The sequence below is a fragment of the Epinephelus fuscoguttatus genome, linkage group LG21 (assembly GCF_011397635.1).
Source record: "Epinephelus fuscoguttatus linkage group LG21, E.fuscoguttatus.final_Chr_v1".
NCBI lineage: Eukaryota > Metazoa > Chordata > Actinopteri > Perciformes > Serranidae > Epinephelus > Epinephelus fuscoguttatus.
The window spans coordinates 30,138,950-30,150,003 of record NC_064772.1 but is presented as its reverse complement, the minus strand read 5'-3'; the positions used below and the strand labels follow the sequence as shown (position 1 = coordinate 30,150,003).

The window sequence follows — 11,054 nt, the reverse complement described above, 5'->3', positions numbered from 1 at the left end:
CTGATCTCCCATGTTACAAGAGCTGTAACTGGGATCACACTTTCTAACTGCTTACAGACGATGCCTCAAATTCTGTTGTTCATAAAAACCCACAAACATCACACTCAAAATTAAATCATGTGAGAGATCGCCCTCATGTACAGGAGTAACCAGGGCTTATGTTGACTAGCTCTGAAAGAAGTTTCACATCAGTGTGATGGTGTTGACACAACCTGTCCAACGCCTGACCACGACCCTTTCTCAGCTCACTCCCTGGACAGACTGGACAGAGCCCACTGTTGTCTCTGGTGACCTGAGGATTAAGACACATAACTTGTCTATGTAGGTTACAGCACTGACAGACTGTGCAGACTAACAACAGAGAAGAGGCGATACAGGAAAGAAAGAAAGAGAAATACTGATATTTAATCAACAAAGCCGTACCAACATGTCAAGTTGTACATGCACTATACAAGCTATCATGTCTCTTGGTCACAGCAACTCTTCTATCAACATTGCTGAGAATTCCAGGCACATGTTTGAGGTTAGTAACATATATTTTTGGTTTATTTCTTACCCTCATTCATGTCTTTGCATTCATGTATGCCATTCCAAACAGTAAATACAGAAAGAGGGTGAAGGAGATGCATATAAGTAGTAAATATGAGGTATTTGGGTTAATTTAGCCCATTTTTCTAGGAGGGGTCAGGATCATTGAATAAATTCGGGGGTTTCAGCTTGTAAGTATTGAAGAAGGACGACACTTGATCAGGCAGCTCCGCCAGGACGCTCTGGGCAAGGGCCACGCTGCTTCCCTGCAACGACAATGTTATAAGAATAAGAGGTAGTCTTAGCCATGTTTGGGACCATGTTTGCTAACACATTTGCACTCACATTTTATTCCAAATCGGTAAACACCTGTTAAACTAAGTGATATTGGATTATGAAGGTGCGGGCAACTGCTTACTTGGAAATCCCTGAAGGGCACAAACTGGACGATATCTCTCGCGGCGACGTCACCCCTGGGCGAACTCAGCAACTTGTCATCGCTGTCAAGGAACTCCATTTCGCTGAAGTCTGCCCCGCCCACACCCACTATGATGATAGACATGGGCAGACGAGAGGCCTCCACGATAGCAGTGCGTGTGTGGTCCATGTCTGTGATGACTCCGTCTGTGATGATGAGCAGCACGAAGTATTGCTGCAGATGGAGAGAGAAAACTAATCAGACAACAAGTGTGTTAACGTGGACGTGAATAACCAGCTTATGGTCGGGTTTTTGGAGTACGTACGTAAACACCATATATTCGTAATTATTGTTGTGGAAGATTTACATAAGCAACAGTACAAGTTTGTTCACATTTTCATGAATTAGATTTCACATAAAACCTTTTTGGAAACATTTCTGAAACAACAAAACATCTTCAGGTATTGAGGTATACAAAAGTGAAATATGTTATACCAAAATATACAAGATGAACTCTGTTTCTTAAAGGGTGCCATTATTCTTTTTTTGTCTTGTCATGTTTTTATCATTTTGCAGCTTTCCAGTGAGGTTCCTTGTGTACTCAAATCCGAACATTTAAATTTTGATCTAAGTAACCTGAATTTTCAGTTTCTCCATCAGCTAGGCTTGCTCTCAAAACTGGATCTAACAACGATTTAATTGAGGAGCGCCGTAAGATTTCACATTGAAAAGAATTTGGCTACTTACTGAGGCCATATTCTGCCGGAGAGCTTGTCTGGCAAAGCAGGCCACATGGTTGATAATCGGAGCGAAGTTGGTGGGGCCCCAGAGCTTCAACTGAGGTAGACACTCCTGGTAGGCCTGCACCACACCCTCTATGCCTGCAACGCAACACACACACACAAATACACACACACACACACACACACACACACACACACACACACACACACACACACACAGGAGTATACAGTAAGACCACATGAATGCAGCATTACTGTACAACATTTGACACCCAAACACAATCTTGAGTTGACTTACCCGCGCAGAATGGATTTGTTGGATTGAAATTGATAGGAAACTCATGGGAGACCTGTTAGCAGAAATAAATAAGAGCTTTACAGAGCTTTAATGTTCCTCCTGTCAGAAACTTGTGACATTATCTACTGTATAAAAATGATTACCTGACTCACACAGCTCAAATCACAAGCAGACCAATAATTAAGCTGTTCTAAAAAGTACATTACACTCCCAGCCAGGTCAGTGATAAAATATACAGATAAAATCACTCTTTAGCTGGTAACAAATCCCACATTCTACACCGTATTTATCAGCTGAACTGATTTCATTGAGTCTCTGCAATTATAGATAGGAAAGGTCATTATGGATAGATAACTGTACACATGTTCTTGCGCTGTACAGGGATCTATTACTCACATACTCCTGACTGAGTATCAGACCAGTTTAAGATGTCACAGTTTAATTAAATCATATTTGATTTGGTGTATATGGCCGGAATTAGAACAGCATGAAGAGGTCATTGACATAAATGTGAAAGCAGAGTCTGAGTTTAGCCTGAGTCACTAAGTGCCTGATGTCTGGGGCTGGGTACTGTTTAAAAAATTATGATACCAGTGTCAATGCCAGGGTAGAGGGATGTCTGGGCTGCTTTGCTTGGCCTGCTGCCCCCGCAACCCAGATAAGCAGATTAAAATGGATGGGTGGATGGAGTGCCAATACCCGTAACCTTTAGGTGATACTGATGCCAGTAGAGTACTACATTTGATACCCATAATGTGAATAGAATAAAGCATAGTAAAGCCACACTTTCTAACATTTTGATGGCATCTCGATCTGTCAAGACAACACACTCTACTTCACCACGGCACAAACTGCAGAGTGTGAGCTCTATGTCAGGGATACTGGTGAGAGTCTGCCCTTACACACACAGTGACGGGGCTAATAATTAGCATCACTGATGTAAGATACTGGTTTTTAACAGGTAACAACACAGTCAAGCCCTTTCAGTGTCGGTATGAGTTGGTTGGGACCGTTAAACAGCTCACTGTTGGAGCTGTTGGACGTTGAACAGACCATTCGCTGCAGGAGAGCGGCTCAAAAGATGGCAGCAACAGAAAGTTTGCTGATCAACTGGGGAGCCGTAATAGTCTGGGATCTGACCACTGACGCACCAAGAATGATACCTTAAAAGTATCAAGAATAAATACCCAGCCCCAGTGTCAGTCTCTGAAGTGACCGTTAGGATTTTTAAGGTTTACTAGAATTTTTTCATACTTGGAAGGAGGGAGGGACCTTGGCTCCAAAACCAAAGACAGGAAACATCTTATTGCTAAACAGAAAGACAGAAAACATACAGGTTTAGGTAAAACAATAACATATATTAAACAGGGCACATCAGTCAGTAGATTAAAGCCGTGAAACTAAATCCTATGATCACTGTAAGCAAACAAACTTTAGCTAGCTAGCTCAGTGGTTCTAGGTGAGTTAGCAGAAGATGCTTGCTTTCCTCTGTGCAGTGATACAGTTGGTGGGTGTAGTTTAGTGGAACGAAAATAGTTCCTCCATGAATCTGCTCACAACAAGGTCTGTGGGTTATCTTGAGTAACTGGGTCATGATTTATAGAAGGAGATTTTGCTGTTGAGTTTTTCAAATTTATTTTTTTGGTGATATGAGCACCACAAGCTGAGTGCGGAAAAATATGTATTTTTGATTATGGGATGAACTGTTCCTTTAACTCTTCCTTGGCTATGCTTCAACATCGTTTATTCAAACTCTGCAAAAGTCAAAAGTAGAATTTAAATGGTCGGATAATACAGGATGAAGCAGAGTTTGAGTGTACCTGTCATAGTCCTGGATGACGTTACCCACCGCCCAGATGGCCGTCAGGTATTCATTATAGCCCTCAGGGTTGATGTAGTGAAGTGACTGGGGAGTCCTGGGATCCCCGTTAGAGCCTGTGCAGTCAATGGCAATCTGGCCGCAGAACAGGAGATGACAAAGATTAAGATAACTGCTCAGTGACTAAATGCAAATGAGAGTTTGCATCGCAAAGAATGATGAAACAAAACATTTTACTTATGTCTGATTGAAAACTATGATCATAAGTAAAAGTATCAAAGTAATAACATTCATTTCCAAACTCACAGTGAAGTTGATTTGACAACCCCCCATGATATAATCCAGGAAGGTATACTCCTTCACCACCTGAGAGGGTAAACATTGTGTTAGCTGTGAGCTGCAGTGCAGACACAGTGGCTCAGTGAGAGGAAAGATATGGTCTTAAATTTCTAAATCATTACCTGGCAGCTCTTGACACAAATGACCCCAGAGTTTTTGTAGTTTCTCTTCCTCAACTTTTTTGGGGAAATGCACTCAAATTCAACCTGCAAGTGAGAAACATGAGTCATATTTATGGCAGTTAAAATAAAAAAAAAGTATCTGGCCTTTTATAGCTGGAATCAAACACACACACAAAAGTCTCACCGGGGAGATGTGTGTTCCCACTTGCATCTCCGCAAGTGTGGTTTTAAAGGTCCCAATGAGGTCATGGGAGCCGTTGACGTGATGGTCGTAACAGTCGACCTGAAGACAAACAGAGAGTGATCCTGCTCAATCATCACTTACGAACCACTAAGAGTGTCTGTATCTGCTGACAACCTGCCCTCTGCCTATATTTTTTTTCTCCTCTTATTCTCCTCTCTCTCTTCATTCACTCTTGACGACTGCTGTTGTCAGTCTAGTTCAGCCAGGGAGGAGGGTCCAAGTTTGAATGCTGTGTTTAGAAACAGTAAGTGACAAACTCTGCATAGTATGCCTTTAAGGTTGATATGATTTTCTTAAGCTCTCGACAACATTTTTGCTGATCGTCAACTTCACATACATGTTTATCTCTATTATAGTTAAAAAGCAGTATTAAAAGGAGGTGCTCAGAAATGTTTGTTGTGTCAGTGTTATGACGTTAATAGCATGTCTTTTTTAGACTACTAAAGAAAGTCCTGCTATGCTACAATGGCAAGTTTCTCTTGTTATAGAAGAAATATGAACCTAATTAAAACACACAGTATCACTATTTGTGGTCAGCAAAGACGCCCCATCATATTTTAAGCGTACACTTGGTCTAACACCTGTCTAACTGTCAATAAATTACAAAGGTCACACCTAGCATGCACAAATAATGAATCAAATTTCTTAGTTATCTGTGTAAATACAGTAAAAGCAATGGGAGTAACTCAACTGAGTAAAAAGAACAAAGCAGAAATGCACACCTTCAGGTGGGGACGTCATGCAGGCGACGTGCACACAAACACACACCGCTTATCCAGCTGGCTCGCAGTGTGTTTTAAATTTGGGAGCATTGTAAAAATGAAAAGAAATTCAATTACTAGATGAATCATTAGTATGTTAGAGAATTATGGTCGATCAAACTAATCTAAAAGAAATTAAAAGAACCAAAGAAATCTACTGTTAAGGGAACAAGTTGTGTTAATATGCTGCATTTTACAAGGCTTATTAACTCAGGTAAGAAACTAAAACTGTAAACAAAATTACCTTTATGGGTTTCTCCACATCACCTCCACAGAGAGCTCGCAATGAGATGCGGAAGGGTCTCCATATTGGGCTGAGGTTGTTGTACACCACCTACGTGAACAGGTACAAGATGAGCCACAAGTTAATAACATCTCTATGTGAGCAGAGTAATGAGTTGTTGGTAAATATGTGTACCTCTGTCCTGTGAGCGAGCTGCCAGCCAGTTTCTGTTTGCCTGAAGATTTCCAGGAAAGGGTCGGACCACCACAGCCACTGAACAACCAGATCCAGTTATGGATTAACAGCAGGATATAGCTAAACAATAAAGAACCTGAATACTTCACCCCACAAATAACCATTTGAATATCAATCACTCGCCCTGTGTTACGATATATTTGTGAAGAACACATTGTTTTTCTTGCATGCAAAACTAAATTAAAACATTCATTTACAAACTCTCACACAACTCCTGCATTCATTTTCCATAATCACTTATCCTGTTAAGGGTCATGGGAAGGCTGGAGCCTATCCCAGCTGACATTGGGTGAGAGGCAGGGTACACCCTGGACAGGTCATCAGACTATCACAGCGCTGACACATAGAGACAGACAAGCATTCACACTCACATTCACACCTATGGACAATTTAGAGTCACCATCTCTGCTGCAGCTTGGCATAGCACAGTGCATCTAAACTGATGATGGAAACGCTAATCGCTGCAGCATGGCTTGAGTCTATGCGGCCAAAAGTGACAGTGGAAAAGGCCCATGTGTGACTGTGGCGTTGTAAAGGGTTAGATCGGATTCACCAAAGTCACACAATAACACAAGCAAACTATCTATGAAGGTAGTGGTGGACTCACAGCTCCTGTGTTCAGTGAGGTAAAATTACATTTTTTTTTGTCAACGTAGTCTGGCTTTGAAGGAAGCAAATGTAAGTTTCACTTTCAGTTCAGTTCCCCATCGTCTGACAGCAAGGTAATGTAGCATATTTGGAAAGTACTTATCATATGACTGAATGAATGAGACTTGGATTATACTGCGCGAGTTGTGTGAGAGTTTGGAAACAGATGTTTTGATGTAGTTTTGCTGTTGTTAACGTGGCCCCCAATGAATTCAATCCATCAAAGTTGTGGGATTTTTCGCTCACCAGAGGCATGCGAAAAAAACAAGCTTTCTTCACGAATTCAGCATCACACAATGCAAGTGATTGATATATAAATGGTCACTTGCGGGGGTGAAATATTCCTTTAACTATTGAAAATGACTTTCATTACTTTTTTATCCAACTTGCGGGCTGACACCTCAATGTTTGCCACTCTGGTGTCCGTTATTTCCTCAGCACAGATCTGTTTAAAAAAACAAAGAGAGTGATCAAAATTCTAAAAGGTTTGAGACATGGAACTTTGGACAGTGATAGATAATTTGAGTTTTGGTCTTTTTTGAAGCCTGACGTTGTGTAAATTAAATTGTGTTTGGTGCGCAGATAAATCAACAGTGAGAAACTTTGTCTATTTTTATAAATACTGTCTGCCTGATTCACGTCTGTCACAACTACCTGAGCACATTGCACCCATTCTGTCCTGTGTGTCTGTGTCCACAAAGAGTGTGCCTCAGTCACAGCACAGCTTATCATTTATATGTATCTTTATTAAATGAGAGAAGAGTCCACTCACTGTGATGGTGCCATTCCCCGCAGGCCTCTTGTTCTTCAGCAGTAAAGACCGAGTCATCTGCTTGTTAGAGACGATCTGGACACAAAACACTGTAAGTGTCACACAACAATGAAAAGGTGGAGGAACGTCCAAAGTTTTTTTTTCTGAACTGTACAAAGTGAAGCTCACCTGGCCCAGGGTACATTCAAGCTCCCCCAGAAAGTCATCATCATCCAGGTCGTAGGTGTTATTGTCAATATCATACACGCAGAACTTCAGCCTCTGCACCATCTCGAAATAGTAGTCGAGCACAAATTTCTTGGTAAACTTTGGATTCAGGCAGTTCAGGATCATCTCTGTACGTCCAAACTGATTAAGAAAGAAAACACACATATGATCCAGCTAACGTCAGATAACTCAGAACCAAACACATACACTGATATATATATATATATATATAATAGGGGACATCATCAGCTATGAGCCAACCATGCGTTCAGGTACTCTATGTCAGATTTACAGATTTATATAAATTGAGTATTCAAATGAGGGTCTTAACTTTGTTTGACCACCCCCCCAGGACCCAATACTGACCTCATACCAGTGGGAGCCTGTGTTGATGTACAAGGCACACAGAGGGTCAGACTTTGAGAAGACGTCCATGTCCATTAGGTTCTCACAGGAGATGGTCAGCTCCACCTTGGTGGCCCAATGGGCGGCCCCTGGCCCTGGGGCCCCACCTGTGGCCATGACAGCTTGTTGGACTGAGGATTAAACAGATTCACCACAGATAATCAACAAATATTGTAAAATAAATAAATAAATAAATAAGAGTGACTACAGTGTATTTACTCAACTGCATATTATTCATAAACTCACAGGTTCTCAAATTTAGAAATTTGATGGACTAAGGTATAAGGTAAAAAATGAGATGCTTCCAGACTGTGTCCAGGGCCTTATTTCAGAAAGCAGGCTCAACAAACTCTGAGCCAAATCACAATCTCCTGATCGAGTTGATTTAGCCTGAGCTGGGAAACTCAAGAGTTTTCAATTCCAGAAACAGCTAATCAGATTTAGCACAATAAACTCTGAGTATGTTCAGCCTGAGGGAAGCATGTTTACGGTGAGCACCAGAAGCCATCCTCAGTGGAGTGCAGATAACATGATTGCCAGTGGCAGAAAGCAGAGTTAAAAGCAGAGCCACTTATTTCATCCCAGCTGAATCGTGTATATGGACTTCAAACATATCTTCTAAAATAAAAAAAAATAAAAAAATAAAAAAAAAATTAATACGGCAGCTGCAGCTGCAGCTTATTCAGCTGTAATCTGATGGGGCTCAAACGCACTGGGCAGCAACTCAAAATCAAACACAAAAATATTGTACAGACTGGCAAAAATTTTGCTTATACTTATGTCATTCTTGCAAAATTACGCTGAGGTTAACTGAACTACTGTGAAATGACTTTCGATTCCTGTAATCTATTTTATTCTCAGATGGAGCTACGATGGGGATGTGAGGCCCATAAATGAGCCAATTACACCACAAACTCTTTAAATATATTAAAAGTATTCATAAATAATTTTCATAATGTATCCATGTAGATTAATTTCTTATTAACACTGGCAAACCTGCAGTTCTGTGGAATTCCTCTTTGATCCACTCTGATTTAAAGTCTTTGCAGAGCCAGAGTCCGTTTTCTTACGGCCAGACAAACTGTTGTGTGTTCAGTGTCTCTGATGTTATAAAGAAAAGAATCAAAGGGCAATGCATAAAATTTGCTCCTATGATATTGCAAATCCATAATGTGTAATATTTGATATATCTTTGTGGAGAAGATTGCTAAGATAAATGATAGTGTGTGAGGTGAAATTGTATCTGTCATGTAAACACTCCTCCGGGAACAATAAGACAGCCAGACGCAAAGGCCTCTGAATAATTTGTGCTTCAACATCCATGACTTCATTCACAAAAGGCTTCCATTCTCAGAGTTTGCACTAATTGGCCAGACAAACTGTTGTGTGTTCAGTGTCTCTGATGTTATAAAGAAAAGAATCAAAGGGCAATGCATAAAATTTGCTCCTATGATATTGCTATTTTAAATGGTGATTTTTTTATTTTTTACTGTAAATCGTTTAGTAATTAATTTTACCTTTTAGAAGTAGTAGTTGCAGTAATAGCAGTAGAAGAAGAAGTAGTAATACAAGTAACAGCAGTGGTAGCAACCCAGTATAAAAGGCTTTGAGTACTTTGGGGTATTTTTTTTAACTGTAAATAATTTAGAAATTTTTTTTTTTCTTTATTGTCTCTTTTTATTTTTTACTGTAAACATGTCTCATATTTTAGTGCTCTGTAAAGCACCCTGAAATGTGCCGTACAAATAAAGCTGCCTGAGTAACGTTACTTCTTTACTCTGGATACTGTACAGGCAGCACCTGTCTCATATTAGCAGTCTAACAACACGCTTACAAGTCCTGTTAGTTTAGAGTGACATCAGGTTGAAATGCTTTTTAATATTTGCTGATGCAACGTGACCATTAGTGTACCGTTAACGTTACCTTTAGATGAATATGTCAGAGAATAAACCGTTAACGGACCACAGCAGTGTATGAAGAGCCTGTAATAAAACTGAAACAAAGACAACAATTAAAAAATATACAGTGACAATAATACAGTGAAACACATAAAACTTGGACTCAAACCGAGTTTATAGCCGTTAACTGTGCTAACGTCAGCTTTAGCTTCAGCGTTAATTAAGTCAAGTCAAGCAAAGCGGTGCCTGTTAGGTGGGTGTGGCGACCAGCTAAACTCACACCAACCTACTCAGCCTCCACCCAAGTTACACATATTATTTCCTCACATCAGTTAAAAGCTCACTCACACTTATTTACCTGTTTCGTTGATTAAAAAAAATAAACAATTAAGCCCGCCTCTGGTCACACATGAGCACGTAACGTTTATCGTTATCTGACAAGGACAGCTGAGCAACATGGGGGAGGAGCCGACTCCCACCAAGGCTCAGCTAACTAACGTTACTATCTTAGCAACGTAACGTCTTATGTTCGCTTTAGCTTTACAGTCACATCTTATGGTGTGTGTTTGGTACATTTAGGCTTAAATTAAATTAAAACTTCGTCGTAACACTGCTGTTAAAAATAGCCAGTGTAAAAGTACAGCGGAACTCTAACGAGGTTTGGTTGTTTCTTGTCGGCTACATATCGAGGGGACAGCATTTTCCGGGGTGCGTTCAAGGAAGATATTTTGTAGCATTGCTTTATAGCTAATAATTTAAGACGTTGTGATAGCTTAAGAACATGTAAGACATTGCTGTAATTTTGAAGATATCCCGTGTAGATGTTCATTGAGTATTATTGTGATCGTTTTTGCATTTTAACTCGTTTTTATCCGATAGTAATTGAAGTTAGTTAGCTAGTTTGGTTTAGTACTTAACTGGTTACAGGGCTTAGTCCAGGGATGTCAAACTCAGTTCATGGGCCACAAGTAGCCCACTTTGATCCCAAGTGGGCTGGACCAGTAAAACCATCACATAACAACCTAAAATAACAACCTCTTCAAATTTCCCATTTTCACGTTCATCCATGATAGCCTGTGATATTGACTCACTTACATTACATGTGACTTTTTTTCCAGAAGTTTCCACTTAAGTGGACGAAACAGGTTAAGTCGTCCCCTGCCTCACAAACCATTTACAATCTGAAGTTTTGCCAGTGTGATGTCACCAAACATGATGCGAATCTTTGTGTTACATTACTTGCACAAGTTTGTGTTGACTCGCTTCATACACGCGAATAACTCGAGTCATATGTTTGTGAAATCACTGAATCAATGAATGAACTTCCGGGAGTATGTCCTCAGCATCATGTCCCTGAAGGATCTCAATGCAGAT

General features: G+C 40.3%; 1 protein-coding gene across 1 annotated transcript; it reads right to left on the bottom strand.

Annotated features, from left to right (window-relative positions):
* Window positions 1-407: 407 nt before the first annotated feature.
* Window positions 408-10,231, bottom strand: LOC125881631 (copine-3-like). Its single transcript, XM_049564855.1, has 17 exons — window positions 10,039-10,231; window positions 9,706-9,775; window positions 7,744-7,913; window positions 7,339-7,518; window positions 7,171-7,245; window positions 6,772-6,843; window positions 5,691-5,768; window positions 5,517-5,606; window positions 4,452-4,550; window positions 4,268-4,351; window positions 4,113-4,172; window positions 3,808-3,941; window positions 3,242-3,296; window positions 1,988-2,039; window positions 1,694-1,827; window positions 947-1,180; window positions 408-794 (listed from the first exon to the last, which is right to left on the bottom strand). The coding sequence occupies exons 3-17, from the start codon at window positions 7,897-7,899 to the stop codon at window positions 675-677; spliced, it is 1,623 nt and encodes a 540-aa protein (XP_049420812.1). The 5' UTR covers window positions 7,900-7,913; window positions 9,706-9,775; window positions 10,039-10,231; the 3' UTR covers window positions 408-674.
* Window positions 10,232-11,054: the final 823 nt, after the last annotated feature.